The sequence below is a fragment of the Terrapene carolina genome, unplaced genomic scaffold (genome assembly GCF_002925995.2).
Source record: "Terrapene carolina triunguis isolate 2854851 unplaced genomic scaffold, T_m_triunguis-2.0 Scaffold113, whole genome shotgun sequence".
NCBI lineage: Eukaryota > Metazoa > Chordata > Testudines > Emydidae > Terrapene > Terrapene triunguis.
The window spans coordinates 14334312-14357160 of NW_020664464.1; the positions used below are offsets into that span (position 1 = coordinate 14334312).

Genomic DNA, 22849 nt, shown 5'->3' on the forward strand with positions numbered 1-22849 from the left:
CTTGAAAAAAGTTGAGCATTTTCAAATGTCAAAATAAATAAAAGGCTTGATTAGGGGATATTGGAGGAATGTGGCCCTTTTGTCTGAAGTAGTTCAACCATCTCTTACACGCAGGCAGCCAAGCAGCAGAAAGTCAATAAATAATACTGTGATTTGGTTTGCAATGCACAAAAGTATGGCACAAATAACAGGGTGAATTCTGATTGGCTGCCTCAGCTAGAGTGCATTGACACAAAAGATAAATATGAAAATCAGGCTAAGTAAGAAAGGAAATTAAACTAAAACAAAAATGAACATTCTCCAAAGTCTTGTTTGCCCTTTGAATTCCTGCTGATCCCTCCACTGTAACTGGAAATAGATAGGAAATACTGGTTAAACAAAAAGAAGCTGCAGAACCATCTCTTCTTGATGCATGCATATAATTCCTATTCCCCTTAGTGGGAGCAAAGTACACCAGTAACAAAAGATTCTACCCATGGCTGCACAACAATACTGTCTCTCTGAGAAAGGGATTTCCTTATTTATTAACTACTTATTATGGTGTGAATGTTTCCACCTATGGTCACTGATGTTCTGCTGTACAATTATTAAGCATTCATTTGCTAAGATGGGTATTACTTGAAAGTAGAATGATTTACTCCCTTTAAATGGAGTTCATTGACCAGTTGAAGGTAAGGATCAGTGACCCTCCGAGTCCACACTGTCTTACTGTAGTTGGTGAAGCATCTGGCTTTGGGAAAGCTCAGTACTGGAAAGTGTGCTCCATCATGGGATTAGGAGGAAGAGGGAGTATTTATCTATAGCATTGAGGTGGAAATTCTATTTGCTCCTGCATGTGTGTGCCAGGGGAGAGGAGGTGACACAGTGATCCTCTTTCTACTATCCTTCATGAATCTGCACAGAAGCTAGCACAATAATGCTCCTTTGAGTGCTGGGCTTCAGACAGGCTAGCCCAACTGGTGGTGCTCCATGACCCCAGGAGACATGTCAGGTTGGTGGGGGTTGAAAACATTCTATTTGCATTCACTCTGCACATGCAAAACGCTTCAGAGCGCCTCTAATTCAATAGCTCCAGAGTCCTCAGTACGCCAGAGAGGAGTGAGGACACTATTTGGCCCTAAATTTGCAAAGGTAAAACACCTGTTCTTTTGTTTTGTTATTTTACTGGATATTCACATATACTGCAAATGCATTACCTAGTCACCAAAAAGGAGCTCTAGGTTAAATGCCTCCTTCTACCATTAGACGGCATTCTAACCTACCTATGGTAACCCATATTGACATGAACTAGCTCTGTGAAGACAAGATTAAAGTACTCTGTACACAACAGTTCATTCTACTGCAGCTGTTGCAAAATGAGATGAAACTCCTTTAAAAGCAGAAGGCTTTTCTTTTTCTGCCCAGCACCAAACAGCATACATTACAACTATCAATGAGTACTGAGGGGACTGGATGACCAGAGAGATGACTACTTCTTCTTTCACCTCTAGGGTTGCCTTTCAAATTCAACCTGGATCAATAGTGGGGGAAAAAATTGCTATAATCTGACAAGTTCAGTGGTCTGTATAAAATCAGATGGTAGTCCCAGTTCAGGTTTTAGTGGAGAGGTGTCAATGTCACCATAACTGGCACCATTACTTGCAGTCTCTGGATTGGATTGAATATGCATGGAAAAGGACCTTCTCCCACCTCGAGAGTCAACTTCTAGAACAGAGATAATATACATTGGCAGGGTAGTACAGGGATGCCTGCACTGCTGTTCCCCATGCTGGCACACGTCCAGTGAATTGTCAGGATGACGTTCATCTCCAGTTCTCTCAATCCGGTATTTTCACAAACACTAACTTCACTTAGAACATTTGTGACTTTCCATTCATGTAAAAACATTGTTAAACATTAAACATTCACTTTAGAATATTTTTTTAAAAGGACACAAACTTAAATCCAGCTCAGTGTCTCTCTCCCTTCTCCTCTTACTTGCCTTAAAACAGTTAATATTGAACAATTCATTGTTACAGAAGCTATTCCATTATAAGAAGCACTTTCTCCTTTTGTAATTAAGAGGGTCAGAAAGTTTAATTCAGCACTGAAGACTGGCAGAACATTCCTTATTGTTTTCTAGTGTACTTTATAAAGCATTAGAGAATAAATCATTTTGGGGGGGAGGGTGGAATCATTCTTTTTGACAGGATGTGTTAGACAGGAAATATGGTCAGACACTTATGCTTGTTTCATAGACTGCAAAGTTGCTAAATGTACACTGCAGACCTCTCAGATGTGTCCGGAGCAGAAATCAACACTTAGCTCTGTCCCCTCCACTGACATATTTTCACTTGATTTAGGCTCTGCCTACACAGGGCAACCAACATTGTTTAATACCTGTGCGTAAACACAGTTTAATTACAATTGTTACCAATCTGTGCTATAACCAAGTTTGTCTGGGCAGTGTGGAAGGGGTCAAAATAGTGTTTTACCCTAGGTCTCTCCCCCAGTTAAAACACATTTATTAACCCATATACACTGGCTGGCTAAATCATGTCATAACCTGAGATGGCCACAAGCATATAGTGATGTATTTTCAGAAATAAAATTTGCAAAAAACTCTGTGGAGAGAGAAAACTGTTTATTCATTATTTTAAAACAAATGTTTTGCAGAAATAAAATGGCATTAAAAGAAGCTTTCATTTTATTGTTTAAACTGGAAACTTTTATATATTAAAAACATGATGCACTTGTGGTTTTTTTCTTGGGACTTTTGATAATGTGTATTCCCTGTAATGATTATGGAGGCATAGTAGCCATACTATAGTTAAGACTAAAGCTACTCCCTCATTATAAATCCAGTTTTCAACCCCTTTTCATTTAACAAAATGAAAGATCTTCCGACAAATTCACATGCTGCACCTTATCCTACGGTAGAGTTTTCTTGGAAAGTTTGGTAAAAATCAGAGAACTGTAAACAAAGTATAATAATGAGATTTTTTTGGTATCAGCTGGACTCCAATGAAACACTCTCAACCTTAATTCTTCTTTAGAAAACCTTTTTGATTATGATTAAGAGATGACTCTCAGACCACTACAAATTTCTCCCTTATAAGGAATCCAGAAGTTGCTTGGACTCTGTACTTTTCACAACAGTACTTTTATTGTGAGGAATCACTGTGAAGCATTGGCTAAGTGATCCCCAGACAATCTGCTTGACAAGGAATTATTTTTTTAAAAAATGTTCACTTATAACTCAGATTAGAGTGCTAGCAAAAATTCAGCAGAAGCTCAAAGATACCTGGAGTTCCCTTTAAAGACTAAAGTTAATTCCCGCCTCTCTTGCCTTTCCCTGCAGTGTAATAAATAATAATACTAACAATAATAAAACATGCGTCTGACGAAGTGGGTATTCACCCATGAAAGCTTATGCTCCAATATGTCTGTTAGTCTATAAGGTGCCACAGGACTCTTTGTTGCTCTTGATAAATAATAAAAATTATTATTATTATTATTAAATACTGTATTTATATTGCATTAGCACTTAGAGGCCTCAGCCAGTTTGGTGCCTAATTGTGTTAGACACTGCACAAACATATAGTAAGTGACAGTCCCTACCTCGAAGAGCTTATTATCATGTAAATTTAAGTTTCAAATGATTTATAAATAGGGCTCTGTGTCTGTCACGGAGGTCGCGGAAGTCACAGATTCTGTGACTTTCCGCGATCTCCGTGACTTCTGCAGCGGCCAGTGTGGCTGACCCCAGGGCCACCCAAGCAGATGACCCTGGGGTCAGCTGCTCAGGTGGCCCCAGAGACAGCCACACTGGCCACTGCTGGAATGGCTCAGGTGGCCCCGCAGCCAGCCGCACCAGTGCTGTTGGAGCAGCCCTGGGGCCAGCAGCACAGGCCTCTGCTTGGGCAGCCCCGGGGAGCTGGCCCCACGGACTGCCCGAGCAGCCACCTGTGTGGCTGGCCCCAGGGACTGCCTGAGCAGTGGTCCCAGGGGCGGCCGGAGCAGCGGCAGGTGGGCGGCCCCGGGGGCGGCTGGAGCAATTGCTGCTTGGTGGCCCCCAGCAGCTGGTGCCACTGGCCCCTACCCCACTGCAGCAGCGGTCTCCTGCCCCCCTTTATCCCCCCCCCAAGCTGCAGTCACCCAACCCCCAGAGCAGAACTTCCACCCCCCGATCCCCAGCTAAGATTTCGTCAGGGGTATATGGGCAGGTCATGGGCCATGATTTTTTGTTTATTGCCAGTGACCTGTCCATGACTTTTACTAAAAATACCCATGACTAAACTGTAGCCTTATTTATAAACACAGCAAAAGGAGCGTCACTAGTTTCCAATTTTGGGGAGGAGGGGGAAACAGGCAGAAGACCCCCCCAGTCTGAAATGTATCTGCTGCTGTCACAGGGGAAGTATGCTATCTAATGAGTTACTTTAAGTTTATTAAATAGAGGGAACCTTCCGCTGGTCTGCTATAAGTGAGTTTTAAGCCAGTACTTTCTTCCCCACCCCATGAGTAACAGGCAGTGTGAATTCCAGACTAGCTTTTTGATCACCCCTGGAATAAGCCACAGTAATGCTCCTGTTCAACAACTTGATTTATAGCACGACAGCCAGTCTTCTTTATAACCGAATTCACTCAGCAATGCAACTGGTAGTAAAGTGCCACCTTCCTTATACCTCTCAGCAGAGAGGTCAAGGATTAAGTCTGCATGGAGACTGAACAGGGATGGTCTCTCCAGACCAAAACTGAAGCACATTGGGGAGTAATGGGTATAGGGGAGCCTTCTCTATTGCCGCCCAGGCCTCTGGTCTGTGGATAAACAGGACTTCAACCTCCAGTACTGCCAGTCCCTGTTTTCATATGCTTTACATTCATTTAAAAAAAAGAGAGAGGTCAAGGAGTCAGATACATTGAAGAAGAACAGAAGCTGCTCTCTCTCTCCCTGAGAACAGATATAGCTTGGACAAAGTCAATCTAACCCCACTCAACCCTACATAAGATTGCAAGGAGCCCTGCAGGGACAAGTAAGGACAAAATATTTCTTAGAAATTTTAGATAAAACCTCAACAGTAGCTTCTGGATATTATAGGTGGAGCTGGTAGCACAATCTCTAGTTAAGGGTGCCTGATGCTTTCCAGTATAAGACCCTGTTTTCGGTTGCTTATAATTTTGCCAAACTGACATTTTCTATGCAAGGTGTCTGTCTCAGGCTGATTTATTTTATTTTATTTTTGTTGGCAAGTTTCAGCTAAAACAGCTGTTTCTGAAAATAAGATTAGGGAATACATTGTTTGGTCATGTTAAAAAAAACCACAGCTGCTTTGTTGAGAAGCTCTAGAGCCTTTGAAAAATATTAGTAGAGACTTGTTAGAGTTCGGCAGCTAATTTCTTTGCCATGGCTGCAGGGGCTGAGAGGACTTTCTCTGGAACTGCTGCTCCTTGCAGCCAGGGGCTTCTGTAGTGCCAGGGAATGGAACTGAGAGTAGGGAAATGGTCTCTCCTGTGCTCTGCATGCCCCTAGTGCCCAGGCAGCATGGAGGAGGAGGAAGCAGCCAGACACAAATGCAGAGGGGAAAGAGGAAGAACAGAGGCAATAGACTGGGTCAAGGGTCCTGGGATAAGAAGACTGGGAATGGCAGCTGGGAGCGGAGAGCACAGAGTCAGAGAAGGCACAAGAAGCCAGGAATGGGTGGAGGAGCTTGGGACTGGCTGGGCAAGGAGACTGGGATGAGAAGCTTACAGAGGAAGAGTGGGATGGTAACTCAGGGGGCAGGGCAGAGGAGGCCTAAAGGAGAGACTGGGACTGGCTGGAAAAGGAGATTGGAACTGACACGAGTGGCCTGGGGGGATGAAGCCTAGGACTGGGGAAGAGGAGCCAGGGTCAGGGTCAGGGGCGAGGGGGAGAGGCTCTGGGATGAGGAGTTGTTGAGGGAGAGACAGCACTAGCACAGGCTAATTAAAGACAGTATCATAATGCATATGCACAAGGTGCCAAATGAAGGTTGCAAAGGCCGCCCTTAATTCTGGGATTTCCTAACTTGCGAGTGCTTGGACTCTGCAACCGTAATGTTCTTTTAATGTAGATTTTGGTGTGTAATTTTCAATAGGTTGCCTAATTTAAAAGATTAATAATTCACAGAAGTATCATACTACTACTACTACTACCTTCCCCTTTGCCCTCTCCACTTGGTTGGTGTGCACTGATCTAGGGGCATCCACCTGCCTTCTGCAGGTTGCAGAACGTTCTTCTTAGCTTACATAATCAATCTGAACCACTGTCACTGCTGTCACTCTACTGCTCCTATTGTCACCTCTGGAGCTGTTCACTTAAAAGTTTAAGAACAAGCTTTCCAAATCAAAACCCAACCTCCTTGACACTTCCTGGAACAGCACCAAGGTTATGTATCTGCTTGGACACAACGTTCAGTATGCTTTGCTTTTAATTGGGAAAACCCCTAACATTTTATTCAACACCTTTGAGAGCACCTGCCATTGGCCTATACAGGGGCCTTACCACAGCGAGAAATGACACTTGGTTGTTTTTCCAAAGCTTAAAGTGGTGCTCATTGATTTACCTGTGACTCCTTGTCATGTTTGCTGGGATCCTTTTCATAGCTTTCTGCATAGATCCTGAGGGTAGCTCGCACGCTGCTAGAAGCACTAAGTCTGAAGATGAGTCTCGAAGCATCTGAGAAAATAATTCGCAGTCCCTGCAAAAAGAAGAGGAACATATGGGTGGCAGCAATGACTTTGCAAAATTATAATCCAAAATCGAGAGCGAGAGAGGAAGGATTATCTCGGTTCAGATCTTGGCTCCTCCTGTGTTACTTCAGGCAATTCACTTAATCACCATGAGCCTCAGTACCCCATCTGTAAAATGTGGATAATAATACTTCCTTTCTCCCACCCTTCATACTGTCTGTTTAGACTGTAAGCTCTACAGGGCAAGGGTTTTCTCACTAACAAATGTACTGTGCTGAGCACAATGGAAGCCCGATGTCTAGGGAAGCGTCCAGTTGCTACAGTAAGAATAGCAGCAGCAGTTGTAATAATAAAATGATACAGTTTAACTGCTGGTTTTCTGCTGCTGCTGCTTTGTTGAAGCTGTGTTTCTCTTATGTGCCATCATTACATGGATATCCCAATGGAACATCATGTAGCAACACTACAGGTGACTTGTCAGGCAGAAGCAAAGTGCATATGCGAAAGCTAGGGGACCATGGAACCAAAGGAGTCAGCAGAGTACACAACCGATAACATATTTTCATATCCCTCAGGGAATGTGCATGAAGATGTGGTTATGAGTGTCTCAGGGCATGTCTACAAGGGGACACTTGGGACACTTAAGCCTCTTTAACTAAAGGTGTGAATGTAAACTGCATTAGTTAAAGCTCATCAAACCTCTGTGTGGATGCTCACATTCTGATTCACATGCATCCGACGAAGTGGGTATTCACCCACGAAAGCTTATGCTCCAATACGTCTGTTAGTCTATAAGGTGCCATAGGACTCTTTGTTGCTTTTTACAGATCCAGACTAACATGGCTACCCCTCTGATACTTGACACATTCTGATTAGTTCGCTTTAGCTGCAAATGTTATCCCTCTCTGCTTTCTCCGTACTGTTGCTTATTTGAACAACACGGATCTCATTCTGATTCAACAGAAATCTCAAATTCAAGGACAAGGGTGTGATATACACTAAAAATGGCAACATATCCCTCAATTTCATCCTGATAGTTGGGTTTGGTGTGATAAATGGAAAAGATTGGGATTGCCTCATTCCATTAGTTCTCATGGAGATTTAAGTGACTCCCTTGTGCAACAAATCACTCTCGCTTTGAAGTAAAGACAGGAAGGGAATGCGGATGCCAGAGCTCTTACTGTGGAAAACTGTCAGAACACACATTGAAGGAGTAAAAATTGATGCCGTTATGCAAAAATTACATGAGTGTAACAGAGTGTGCGGAGTCAGTCAGGAGCGAACTCAGCACCCTGTCACTCAAAGCCCCACTAATATAGGTTAATTGGGACCTAACTGGAAGATCAATTAACTAGGTAGAGCTACAGCCAAGGGGCTAATTTGAGGGGGAGGCAACCCCAGCAGCTGGGAGCATTCAAATTGAGCGGAAGGAAGCGCTGAACAGAGAGCCTGAAGGAAGGCAGAGATAAGCAGGCCTGTGTGCTGCTACTTCTGTTCTCTTCCCCAGAAGCAAGTGGGGGAACTACCTGGGGGACTGTAAATACATGTAAATAGCCCTACAGGCGGTATTGGGTTGGAACAACACAATAAAACACGGTGGTGGTGAAGGAGACCTGAAGCGGTGTAGTCTGTGATTAAGGCCTGAAAGGACTCACCGGGGAGAGCATTTGAAACAGGTACATCTGTATGGTGGAAAAAGAATTGGGAAAAACAAAGCACAAGGCAAATGTGGCATTTTGACAAAGATATTAGAGACAATGATTGGCAAATAGGAGATCAAGTCATGCCTTTGTCATCTGCTGTTCGAGTCCAGAACTTATGTCACAAGTGGCTAACCTGGCAAAATGCTGTAAATAGTAAAATGTCGGCCAATAATGATAAAGGAGCTCTTGCATCATTTATAAGAAAATATGCTATTGATCATGGTGCATCAATTGCGCAGGACATAATCCTCAAACCCAATCCAATGTGTGTTCATTGTTTGTATAAGGGTTGAAAAGAAAATTGAGGATAAAAAGTCAAAAGAGCAAGGCCAGCAAACCACACTATAACACACTATCTAAAATACCACCTGACCACTCAGAAGACGTTGTGATACAGATGGAATTAGTGTCTGAGAGTTTGTCTACACTTACAGCACTGTAGCTACACCGCTGTAGTGCTTAGCGAACACACTACCTACGCTGACAGGAGCACTTCTCCTGTCGGCATAATTACTCCACCTCCCCAAGAGGTGGTAGCTATGTCAACAGGAGAAGCCCTTCTGTTGGTATAGCGCTGTGTACACCAGGAATTAGGTCGGTGTAACTGCGTCGCTCAGGCGATTTTCCACACCCCTGAGCAATGCAATTATACCAACATAAGTGGTGGTGTGGACCAAGCCAGAGCCAATTACTATTTTCACATCAAATGGAAATACAGGAAGTGCGCAAGTCCTCCTTCACAAGCACTCTTCCCTCCAAAAGAAAATGCCTGTCACAGCTCTCAATTCTGTGGCAGCCTGTTTTTAAACTATTTCCAGCTACTGCACTGCACCATTAATAAATGTATTAAGCAATGACCCCTTCTCTCAGCCATACCTGCCAAGACTTTGAGAAGTTAAACATTAAAGTGGCTGTATTGAAAAGCAAATCTTTAATTTAACTACTTGTGGCATTCAGTTCAGGGTACTGTATTCTAGTAAACAACCCCCTGAGGGTTTAATCACACATCATACACATGATACTGAATGTTGTATCATTAGATTGCAAGCTCTTGGGGCAGGGACTGTCTTTTTGTTCTGTTCTTGTACAGCACTGAGCACGATGAGGTCTTGGCCCGTGACTATGGTAATACAAATAAAATGAGGACGACGAGGACAATGACAAAAATTTGACCAATCTACAGTGATTGCAAAGTTGCTGTCTTCGTCATGTAGCTAACTCGATTTTTCATCAGCCCTCTGGGTCCATCACCAGACTGTTTAACCTCTCCGTTAGTGGGAGTGATTGTTCAGATTAACCTGAGGAAAGGCAAGACCAGGATGTGGATATGAACGAGGCAAATTTTTTTCCTCTCTGGAATAAACCTTGCCCATTTCAGACTCCAGGCAAGAATAGTTTCAGATGGTTCTGATTTTTATTTTTGAGTCAGGATGGTTTTCTTTTCCTATACTCACCCAGAAATGTTTTTATTATTATTATTCCTGTTGTGCACTATCGTGCTCTTTGCGTGCGGTACTCACACAAACTCCCTCCCTTCTCACGGCCATTTTAACTGGTGTAATTCCATTGAAGTATTCCAGATTTACAGCAGCACGAGGAGACTCAGGCTGAAAATCTGGTTGGGGAAAACAAACAAACCAACCAACCAACCAACCAGATTCCCCGCCCCCATTTTCTTCTGCTTATTGTGCTGGCTCAAAGAAAGGGCAGATGCAGATGTGGCCCCAAAAGATAACCTTGCAGAGGTAGGAATAAGAGTGCAGGAGACAGTGGTGTGCTACAGCCATAGTGGAAGCTGTCTGGCCAGCATGGGCTCTCTTAGGCCATGTCTACACTACAAAGTTAAGTCGACTGTATGTAAGTCAACATCGAGCCTCCGATTTAAGCAAGTCGATCTCGCGTGTCCACACTACGCTCATTGTGTCGGCGGAGCGCATCCTCACCAGCAGGGCTTGCATCGACGCATGGAGCACTGCACTGTGGGTAGCTATCCCACAGTGCACAGAGCTGAGTGGAATTTTGGGTTGGGCTTGCAATGCCTTATGGAACCAAAACATTGGTGCAGGTGATTATGGGAACATGGCATTAGCCTCCCATGATGCACTTATCTCCCTCCTTCCCTCCCTGAAATCAACAGCAAACAAACTAAGCCTTTTTCACACCTTTTTTTGTAAGCCTGGGTTACCTGCGCAGACACTATAGCACAATAAGCTGTAACCCATTCAGCTGTACACTGTTGTTATGAGCATTAAACCTCACGCCTTATCCTGCAGTATTTGCACAGCCAATTCAGGAGCCACCACGCGGAACAATGTGATGCCATGCAAGCAGCCCTGCTGGAAGACATACAGCGGAGCAATTCACAGTTGCTGACAACAGTCACGCATCAGCTTGACATGGTTGAGTGCCATTTCTAGGCCCAGGAAACAAGCACTGACTGGTGGGACCGCATCGTTATGCAGCTATGGGATGACGAGCAGTGGCTGCAGAACTTTCGAATACGTAAGGCCACTTTCCAGGAACTGTGTGAAGAGCTTTCCCCAGACCTGAAGTGTAGCAATACTAAAATGAGAGCTGCTCTGACAGTGGAGAAGTGAGTGGCGATAGCTCTGCGGAAGCTTGCAATGCTAGACTGCTACTGGTCAGTGGGGCATCAATTTGGAGTGGATAAATCTACTGTGGGATCTGTTGTGATCCAAGTTTGCAGGGCCATTAACAGACTTCTGCTAAGAAGGGTAGTGACTCTGGGAAACATGCAGGACATAGTGGATGATTTTGCTGCGATGGGGTTCCCTAACAGCAGTGGGGTGATAGATGGCACACATATCCCTATCTTGGCACCACAGCACCTTGCCAAAGAGTACATAAACCGAAAGGGGTACTTCTCAATAGTGTTGCAAGCGCGGGTGGATCACAGGGGCCGTTTCACCGACATCAACATGGGATGGTTGGGAAAGATGCATGATGTGCGCATCTTTAGGAACACAGGTCTGTTCAGAAAGCTGCAAACAGGGACTTTCTTTCCAGACTGCAAAATAACCGTTGGTGATGTTGAAATGCCAATCATGATCCTGGGAGACCCAGCCTACCCCTTGCTCCCATGGCTCATGAAGCCATACACCGGCAGCCTGGACAGCAGTAAGGACTGGTTGAACCATAGGCTGAGCAAGTGCAGAATGGTGGTGGATTGTGCCTTTGAACGTTTAAAAGGTCACTGACATTTGCATACTAGGTTAGACCTCAGTCAAAGCAGTATCCCCATTGTTATTGCTGCCTGCTGTGTGCTCCATAATATCTATGAAACAAAGGGAGAAAAGTTTTCGCCAGGTGGGGGGTTGAGGCAGATTGCCTGGCAGCCAATTTTGAGCAGCCAGACACCAGGGCAATAAGAAGTGCACATGGAGGGGCTCTTTGTCTCCATGAGGCTTTGAAAACCACTTTCAGCAATGAGCCAGAGTAATGTGATGCTTATCTGTGTTGTTGCTTACCAAACTGTCCCCTCCATTGCATTTTCTCCCCTGTAAACTCCACCCCACCAACCACTGTGTGTTGAATGAATAAAGAGCCTTTTTTCCTCAATCCGTTAAGTCTTATTATGCACTCAAGCACAGAGAGACAGCAAAGAAAAGTAAGATAACCTAGGGCAAAAGGGCTGATAACACTGCATGGTGGGGGGGGGGGAGGAGGAGGAACAAGGAAAGCTTGCATACAGATGCACTGCAATAACAATCAAAGATGTGGGAATGGGTGCCTTCTGGTCCTTGTACCCTCCCCGGTATTGAGTGCAAGAGATACCGAACTCCCCCTCCCCCGCCTCTTAGGACATTTGGGGGAAGAGGATGTGGAAATTGGCGATGATGGCAGCAGGTTTAGCATAGGCTGCAGAGGGCTCTAGCATCCAGCTGCCTTTCTTAAACCTCAGCCAGATGCCTCAACCTGTCTGATTGCTCCCTCATAATCCGCAGCATCTCTTCCTGTGTGGCACGATCTCGTTCCCTCCATGCTCTCCTGTCCTCCCTGTCCATGTCCTCTGACAGTGCAATCCTCCATGCTCTGAGCTCCATCTTGTCACTCTCGGAGGTGCACATTAACTCATTGAACATGTCTGCCCGAGTCTTCTTTTTCCGCCTTCTAATCTGGGAAAGTCTCTGTCCCGGTGTGGAGGATGCACCGACAGACAAGATTTCAGCTGCAAAGAATGTAAAGCACAAGGGTAGCATTGACAGTGCATATATTGTTTCTGGTGCCAGGTTAGTTTTTTTTTTTTTTTTAAAAACACCCCTCAATCCACTTCACTGCAAGCCACAATGTAATCACAACTGCTGGCTATTGCAAGAATTAGTTTGCTGCTCCAGCCATGGTGGGTAAGGCCACGAGGCATGGGCAAGAGATCTTGTGCTGCTGCTTTTCTGAAGACATCCTTGGGATCACAGGTTGGAACTTGAGAAAAGCCCCCTTTCCCCTAGCAACCTGGATGGTGCTTGAGGACAGGCACCAGTGTAAAGCCCCCCAAATAGTTTGTTTTTTTACAAAAGCGACACTGGGTTGTGGGGGAAAGGAGATAAACAGGAAGCCGCCACCCCACCCCTTTTTTTCCAGTGCTGCTTGCAATACACAGTGATCCCTTCCAATCACAACACGTCTGGAAAAGCGCGGTTGTGTGACCCAGATTTCACCAAACGGGGGAGGATTACTTGTTGAATTGTTTGCAGCTTAAGGGCTAGCACTGAAAATTTCCCCATTTTCCCTAGAAAAAAGAACAGGAGTACTTGTGGCACCTTAGAGACTAACAAATTTATTTGAGCATAAGCTTTCGTGGGCTACAGCCCACTTCATCAGATGCATAGAATGGAACATATAGTAAGAAGATATATATACATACAGAGAACATGAAAAGGTGGAAGTTGCCATACCAACTCTAAGAGGCTAATTAATTAAGATGAGCTATTATCAGCAGGAGAAAAAAAACTTTTGTAATGATAATCAAGATGGCCCATTCCAGACAGTTGACAAGAAGGTGTGAGGATACTTAACATGGGGAAATAGATTCAATTTGTGCAATGACGGAGCCACTCCCAGTCTCTATTCAAGACCAAGTTAATGGTATCTAGTTTGAAAATTAATTCTAATTCAGCAGTTTCTCGTTGGAGTCTGTTTTTGAAGTTTTTCTGTTGCAAAATTGCCACTTTTAAGTCTGTTACTGAGTGGCCAGAGAGGTTGAAGTGTTCTCCTACTGGTTTTTGAATGTTATGATTCCTGATGTCAGATTTGTGTCCATTTATTCTTTTGCGTAGAGACTGTCCGGTTTGGCCAATGTACATGGCAGAGGGGCATTGCTGGCACATGATGGCATAGATCACATTGGTAGATGTGCAGGTGAATGAGCCCTTGATGGCGTGGCTGATGTGGTTAGGTCCTATGATGGTGTCACTTGAATAGATATATGGACAGAGCTGGCATCGGGCTTTGTTACAAGGATAGGTTCCTGGGTTAGTGTTTTTGTTGTGTAGTGTGCGGTTGCTGGTGAGTATTTGCTTCAGGTTGGGGGGCTGTCTGTAAGCGAGGACTGGTCTGTTTCCCAAGATCTGTGAGAGTGAGGGATCGTCTTTCAGGATAGGTTGTAGATCTTTGATGATGCACTGGAGAGGTTTTAGTTGAGAGCTGAAGGTGATGGCTAGTGGCGTGCTATTATTTTCTTTGTTGGGCCTGTCCTGTAGTAGGTGACTTCTGGGTACTTTTCTGGCTTTGTCAATCGTTTTTTCACTTCAGCAACTGGGTATTGTAGTTTTAAGAATGCTTGATAGAGATCTTGTAGGTTTTTGTCTCTGTCTGAGGGATTGGAGCAAATCTACCTACATGCCTCCAGCTTCCATCCAGGACACACCACACGATCCATTGTCTACAGCCAAGCTCTAAGATATAACCGCATTTGCTCCAACCCCTCAGACAGAGACAAACACCAACTCACCAAAGGTGCCTTCCCCAGCATCACGCTCTGCCGCCAACTGATCCTGTGAAGGGATGGGCTCCAGGGTTAAACACAGTTCTTGGCTGTCGGGGAGAATGGATCCTCCACTTGCCTGCCTCACATTCTCCTCCTCCTCGTCAACAATGTCCTCCTTGTTGCTCTGGGTCACCTGGGGCTCCTGGGAGGTATTCACGGAACATTTTGGGGTAGTGGTGGAGTTGCTGCCTAGAATCGTATGCTGCTCCTCATAAAAGCAGCATGTCTGTGGGGCAGAACCAGAGTGACTGTTTGCTTCCCTTGTCTTCTGGTATGCTTGCCAAAGCTTCTTTATTTTCACATGGCACTGCTGTGTGTCCCTGGTGTAGCCCTTCTCCCCCATGCCCTGCGCAATCTTGGCATAGATGGAGCTCTGCCTGCACAGACTCTTCTCTCCAGACAGCAATAAGATCCACCACCTCCTGTGTACTCCATGCTGGAGTGCGTTTGCGGCCTTGAGTCTCCATGATCAGCTGTGCTGGCGAGCTCTCTATGCTGATCAAACAGAAAATTAAAATTCAAAAGTTCCCGGGGCTTTAACAGGGGAGCGGCTGTTTCCTGTGTACCTGGCTGACATGTAGTGGAGTTGAAAGTGCTCTCCAGAGCGGTCATAGCTGAGCACTGTGGGACACCTCCTGGAGCGAATTCATTCAAATTGTACAACGCAATGTCTACACTATCCCCATGTCGACCTGTGGATGTCGAATCAAGTGCTACACCTCTCACGGAGGTGGAGTACAGAAGTTGACTTTACAGGCCACTTAGGTCGATGGAAGGGACTCGGTAGTTTAGACACATACATTATTGGATCGACTTAATGCAGCTTATGTCGACCTAAGTCTGGAGTGTAGACCAGGCCTTAGACAGAACTTGCAGACCAGACCATTCAGAGGAGGCGGAGGAAAGAGAAAATACAGGAATAAAAGGCCCTGAAAACAATACTGTTTACTCAGGGGAAAGGGATGGTTAGGTCCCCTCTCTGCCAAGTCACTGTGTTTTTTTCCCCTCCCCTAATCCTGCTGCTCTCCATGGCATCGTGTGGAGGGCAAGCTCCTTTTTTCATCTGCCCAAGGGGGAGTAAGTCATTCAGAATTCAGAGAAGAGAAATGGTATTTGACTCTTCCTCTTCCACCAAGACTTGCTTGAGAAGCCAGTGATATTAACAAAGCAGAGCTCCAACAAGCTAAAATATTAATGGAACCTTTTTGTTTGTTCAGGTATGTGCTGAAGCATTTCTAGCACCATATAAAGAATTGTTTGGTTGATACTAGTCATTAACTCTAGAAAATATGTAATAGGAATAAATCTCACATCAGTAAAGGGTTGGATTAGATGACCTAATAGGTATTTTCCATCTCTAACTTCTGTGATTCTATTAATAATCCTTTTAGTTACTAATACAAACATTGATGTCCAGTTTTTCAAATTTCTGGGCAACGTTTATTCACCTAGTATTTTCAGTATGCATAACCTATGACACAGAACACCACAAATAGGTAATGTTAAGAAAAAAGGTTTAAAATGGGCTTTTCCAATAGCATGGGAACTTCAGGCAAACGGAGGAGCGAGTAGCACATTAGCCATTTGGTTTCTCTTTCCAGAATTTGCTTAGTTAAGACAATTGTAGAGTTCTGGTGTGAAACCCTGGCCCCAGTAAAGTCAATGGGAGTTTTGACCAGGATTTCACCCCAGGTGTCCACAAAAATTATTTATGTCCCATTTGTGTGAGCTGCTGAATGCTTCTTGGTGGGTGCTGATTGCCTTCAATTCTATTACCGTGAGGAGGAGGAAGATAGATTAAAGGGATCCTTGCACAACTGGACCTGTGTTTTGGAAGAATGTCAGATACAGAACAGGGGTAGCTCAAGGTGTGTAACATTATTGTCATTTAAACTTTCCAGGTTCCAAAAAACCCAAAAGTATTGTCACATATATTTGCAGAAAGTGAATAAACGGGGCCATGAGCAGCATCCAAGGTAACGTATAGGTTTAATTCCAAGGAATGTTTGCAAGTTCCATTTTGCAGTATTCAACCAACTCTACTGACCGCCAGCACGACAAGGCTAGTACAACTGCTTAAATACTCTCCCCGCACACTGTATCTTGTGTAGCAGCAACAGCACTGAGGAATGACTTTCATTTGACACAGGAGGCTCTGAAAACTCATTTACTCATTAAATCATGGTCTTTGGAAGAAACGGTACTTATGCTTTCCATAACTCTCTCTTAGAATCTGATACAAACTGCTCCCCCAACTACAGAGCCTCCTGGTAATGTAATACTACCAGCATTTCTGGTACTTGGAATTCTCTCTCTCACTTACAGACACACATATCCCTGTATTTACTTCCTATGCTATTTTCTTCCTCATTTTGTATTTCCTGGTGACAGCTGCTTGACCACACAGGCTCTCACAAATGGGGGAATAACAGCTGATACATCTCTAGAAGGCTAGAATTCCTGCAGCACAGCTGAGAATACTCTAAACAGGGGCATTATAAAGACACACCAGGGTCTACTCCTTAAAACAACAGGGTTACATGCCAAGGAGAAATCATTTAATAAGGTAACAACAGCCTTTAGATACTGACTTTCAACATCAAACTAGAGATGACCCCCCAAACTGTACAATTACCATACAATATCAAAACACTTCAGAGTTTATGTGGTTTGCATCTAGGCTTTGGGCTCATTATTTATAGAGTGTCCAATTGTGAAATGTTGATTCCAATCCTGTCCATGAAAAGTTCAGGGTGGTTCTAGAACCAACAAGGCTTTCACTCAGCAAGCTCACAGAAAATAATAAAAGAGCCATTCAGTTTTGATACATCCCCTTTATTTTCTAGAACCTCACCCCTTTTGCATATTTTCATGCCATAAATGAAAATATTTAATAACAAATAATTGTTACTAAGTGAAACGTGAACAAGCATGAATTTGAAAATGTTGAAGACTGCAGTGCCTCTCAAATTCTAAAGGAGACTGGACTTTTGTTTTTTGATGGATCTGAACTTTAATTAGGAGAAATATTAGTGGGGAGGGGAGCAAACTGATGAAATAACATACAATATAAGTACAGTGTGGCATGATGTTATTCTCCTACCTTACATGAGTGCACTGGCAGATATGTTGTTGTAAATCCAATTGTCTATTATTACTATTGATTATATATTATTTCCCTGATCCTGTACAAGACAAAATGAAAACATTCCCATAGAATGTAGAATTTATAGTCGAAAAGGACAAAAAGGATAAACTGGGAGACCCATAAGATGAAATAACTTTCAGTTATAATAAGAAAGGATTTATTATTGTCATGGCCGGTTCCAGCATTTCTGCCTCCCCAAGCCAAAAAAAAAAAAGCCGCGATCGCGATTGGCGGCGGCAATTGGGAAAAAGAAAAAAAAAAAAAGCCGCGATCGGCAGCGGCAGTTCAGCAGCAGGTCCTTCGCTCCTAGAGGGAGTGAGGGACCTGACGCCCCCGAATTGCCGCAGGTGCCGCCCCTCTCCCTTGGCCGCCCCAAGCACCTGCTTGTTAAGCTGGTGCCTGGAGCCGGCCCTGTATTGTCATCAATGAGAACAGTATCATCTTGTGAGAAATCAGATGGGTTGGTAACTTCCCGGAGGAAGACTGGATGTAGTTTTCACACTGAATATCTGTGGACATTTATTTTAGGCATCCTAAATATGCTAGTGGATGTATATGAGCTGCATGGAAACTCTTCCACAAGAACAAGTTTCATGGCTAAAAAGGTAATAAAATATGAAAAAAAAATCAACTTTGTAGACAGTTTAACATAGAATCATAGAATATCAGGGTTGGAAGGGACCTCAGGAGGTCATCTAGTCCAACCCCCTGCTCAAAGCAGGACCAATCCCCAACTAAATCATCCCAGCCAGGGCTTTGTCAAGCCTGACCTTAAAAACCTCTAAGGAAGGAGATTCCACCACCTCCCTAGGTAACCCATTCCAGTGCTTCACTAACCTCCTAGTGAAAAAGTTTTTCCTAATATCCAACCTACCCCCCCCCCACTGCAACTTGAGACCATTACTCCTTGTTCTGTCATCTGCTATCACTGAGAACAGTCTAGACCCATCTTCGTTGGAACCCCCTTTCAGGTAATTGAAAGCAGCTATCAAAGCTATCAAATTTATCTATGATGATTAGCAGATGGGAATCCTTCCTAATGAAGGAGATATTTAAAAGCACTGGGATTGACTTTCTAGCAGTATAAGGATAAGGACCAGTCAGCCTGTAATGCTCACAGAAGTAATGAAGGTGCAAGGGCAGCTTTGTGCTACACTGTGCTACAAGAGCTGGTTTAAAAAAAAATAATCAGAAAACAATCCTGCATCTGTCACATCAGCTCCAAAAGCCAGTGGGGCCAACTGTTTGCTGGCATACAGTGTAACCAACTGAATCATCAACGTGACTTCCTGCAGTGCCTCTGAGTTCCTTGAAGGTATCCCATCCAATGCAATGCATACACCAGCAGAGAATTTGATCCACTGGTTTTGGAGCTGATGTGACAGAGGTAGGCCTTGCTGTGTAAATGGAATTACAACTGACTTCACAGAAATGGTTGCTCTTGTATTACATTCCAGTCAAATTAACCATTAATTTGTTAGTGTTTGTAAAGCACTCTGAAGGTTAAAACTGCTACGTATGTGCTATTATTTGCTGTATTTCTTGTAATTCTTACAATTAAAGGATAACACAAGCAAGATTCAGGCGTGCAAACCTATGGGTATGTTTCAGTTTAACATTTTGAAGCACTATTTACAGGTACAATACGTATGGAGGTACACTAGCAAAGCAGGTGGCCCAGTAACAATAAAGTACATATATAGCCACATACACACGTCAGACCCATATAAAATGGCTGTGGTTTTACTTCCAAGTATTATACACTAATGTGGTTTTATTTGCTCCTCAACTGACACTTAAATGTCCCAAATGCACAGCAGACTTCACTGAATATTTTGACAGGAAAAGTCTTATCTCAGAGGCAGCATTGAAATCTCATTCTGAGCAAAGAAGAATTTTGGCCTTATCTGTGGGCATGTGAATGAAAGAACTTTTTCCAACTTTTCCAATGTCTGCTTCCTGACTACACACTCAAAAACAAAAAACTCGAACTACATGAATAACCTTTTCCATTCTGAAACAAAGACAAGGGTAGGAAAACATCCAGAGTCGGTTCACAGATCTCTAATTAAAAGGATGAGGAGTTTTCATGGACAGGTTACGGTACATTGGACCCTCTCATCAACGTGGATAATTTGGATTTTGTCAAATGGTGCCTCTGTATTTCTCAGCAACGATTTAATACCAGAGCACAACTGGTAATGAGGTCTTATTCCAAGACTTCATTATCTGGGCCAGGTTGTGCAGCACACAGCACAATGGGGCCCCAGTAAGGATGGGACCTTTAATCACTACCAGAATAGAAATGTTTACTGCTACCAATTATTTCTACAAAACATACTACAGTTAATTTACCAGTACATTATAGTGAATTATTATAAGATACAATTCTCAAAATAAGAAATTAATTTTTGTGATGCATTTTCAAAGTCCGACCTGTAATGTTTCTTTTCTTGTTTTACAGCAGGCCCTTTTTAAAAAGAAATTGATTAGCAATTTTATTCTTATTTCAACGGTAGGACAGAGCTTTTTGACAAAAAATAAGGGAGGAAAAAGGACTCTGAAAATTGCAAGTCAGTTTTTAAAATGGCAAAGTTGACCAGTTTATCATTCCTGTGATTTTCCAATGGGCTTGGATATGACAACAACAGGCATGTGTCCTGTTTCACCAGCAATACACAAAAAGAGAGTGGTTCAATGGCAGGTGGATTACTTGTATCATCTGGATTCAGTAATGAATGGAAATGATAAAGAATCTGAGCAGAATGTCACGACAATGGTTTCAACAGACTGTAGAGTAGGATTTGCAAGGGCCTGGTCAGGTCAAGATGATTCACAAACCACAATAATTAGGACAATCTGGACTTTGGTTTAGCATGTACCTGGACTATATTTGCAATACCCCTTGAGGACATTTTCTGTAAGATTCTATGCAAAATCCTTGGAGGTTGATTATCTTCCACAGAAGCGTTGTGGGGTCTGACTACACCCTATTAAAAAAACCCTAACATGCTGTATCTGGAGAGTGAAAGCACAAGGCTGGCACAAGTTGCAAAAGTTAATGCATTTTTTAAAAGATCTGATGAAAATGTTCCTTCATTTTAGTTTGTCAATATCCATGAAACCAATGCTGAACACTTTGGAAAAAAAAATCCCCTGAAAGATCTAGCAGTAAATGAAGAGTTTAGCGCCAATCACATGTGACTGTGAGAAAGGTCCTGAACCGAGAAACCAATCAGCAGAGAAGAACATTGGTTATAGGGTCAGTACCAGTGGCTAGATTGTTTCACAAGCTAGTCAAGTCAAGAAGAGTCGCTGAAGAGGATACATGCAGTAGAAGATTATCAGCATTTTGTATGACACATACAAATACATGCTATGGTGTGGGATGATCTGATTATATATATTAAGAGACAGTATATTTTTAGGCATAAAAAATGGTTAACATTTGAAGAAAAAAAGGGAAAATGACAAGGAAAAGGAAAACCCAGAATAAGAGCTCTTGCTAAAAATTAATCTCAACATGGATTTATTTTAATCTAGGAAAGAGAAAATCATGAAAAAAAGAATATATTTAAATATGAGTCACACTTTATATTCACAGTGTCTCTATATACACATTTCCACCAGGAAAAAAATATATTACTAATATTGACCATGTCATGAATTTTGTAGAGCAAAAGATTTAGTTTGGACTGTAGTTTAAGGCAGCAGATGTTTTCAGTTTGAATTGGAATGAGTGAAAACAGCAAAAGGAAGGATTTTCATTTCTTCTTGATACCATGCTTTGTTCTTAGGCAACTTGCTATTACCTGAGCTCTACTGTGTTGGTAAAATTCTCCCTTGCTTACATCCTACGCGACCTCACTGATTTCAGTGGTGTGCACTGAGAGTAAGCTAACTTTTTTCTCCACTTTCAGGTATTCTTAAATTGGGAAAAGTACTGCTATGTACCAACAAATATGTTACACTAACCACAGAAAATCATGATTCTACAAATAAAAGGTTTTTTTTTCTGTCCTTGAGTTAATAACTATAAAAGTAGTGTGTATCGTTGTAAAACATTATGGTTCCCCTCTCCCCCATACACACCTCCCCATTATCTTGGAAAAGATTATTTTTGTTGCTTTCATACCTGTCTTTTGGTCACAGTGCCATCTACAGGATCCACATATTCAAAGCTGTCTGTTTTTTCCACACGGTAGACATTGTTCCCAACAGCAAACTGCTGATTACTGAATGATTTGCCAATGATCAAAGCCTCCAGGTCTCTCATTATGAAATATGCTGTTCTGGGTTCCAATGCTTCATAATCAAATCTTGCATGTAGGAATAAAAAGAAAAGTAGTATGAAGAAATATGTAAGCTCCACCCAGCAGAAAGATTCTGTTTTCACAGAGCATGAGATGCTCACAATTAGTAATTTACTGCAGACATGGAAAACCATGCATGCAACTGAAGGGCCTAGTGCAAATGAAAACAGCTCTTCCATTTACTTACTCACTTCTGTGCTCCTAAGTCCTCCATTCCATGAAATGTGCAAATCTGTCAATTAAGTTTAAGAGAAAACTGTGTGCCCTACGTGGTTAATGCATTTACATGCTTAAAAGACAGGTCCACCCTCAACCCCTCTCCCCCTTGACACATCTGTGCTCTCTTGTTGGGCCACTAACACAAAGTCTGCAGACAGTGTAGAGTCAAAAAGTCATCTCCTGCTGGGAGTCTGGTGTTAGCAGCAAAGGAATTAACAATAAGAGAACAAGGTTATCAGCTCTGGCCTTCTCCCCAGTCTTGGCTGCCCTTAGAGTTTCTATCTCAGGGCTGTTCAGACCACACACTGAATATTTTCCCTTCAGAAAGCCACTCCCGCCTCTTTTATTTTCAGCTGGAATAACCAACCACCTGCCTCAGTGCATTAGCAGAACCCACTTACAAAATACATGATATACTTTTACATTTTGAGATATTATTAGCAACAACAACTTGCTTTCAAACAACACCGTTTACACAGAGAGATCCGTTACATGCCATATAAATACCGCACCATTGATACGTAGCCAACTCTGGGCTGCAGGGCAGCAACCAATAGGCACACTGCATGGTCAATAGTCAAGGGGTAGAGAAAGAACTTTGCTAAGGAACAAAACGTTTTATGGATTCCTTAATCTCCGTAGGGTAAAAATTCACCCTGGACAGAGGGCCAGCACAAGGTCTACGCACCACGAGTCAAACTAAAGCCCTATTTTGAGATCTTATGTAGGAGTTTAAAAGTGCATAGACCTTAGGCAGGACCATGAATTC

General features: G+C 43.1%; 1 protein-coding gene across 1 annotated transcript in view; it reads right to left on the reverse strand.

Annotated features, from left to right (window-relative positions):
• PGM5 (phosphoglucomutase 5) overlaps window positions 1–22849 on the reverse strand; it is a 121495-nt gene that overhangs the window by 11441 nt on the left and 87205 nt on the right. The window contains exons 9-10 of the mRNA XM_024200162.2: window positions 21684–21867; window positions 6567–6701 (exon numbers count right to left, since the gene is read on the reverse strand). Coding sequence (XP_024055930.1) covers window positions 6567–6701; window positions 21684–21867 — 319 coding nt within the window. The remainder of the gene's footprint in view (window positions 1–6566; window positions 6702–21683; window positions 21868–22849) is intronic.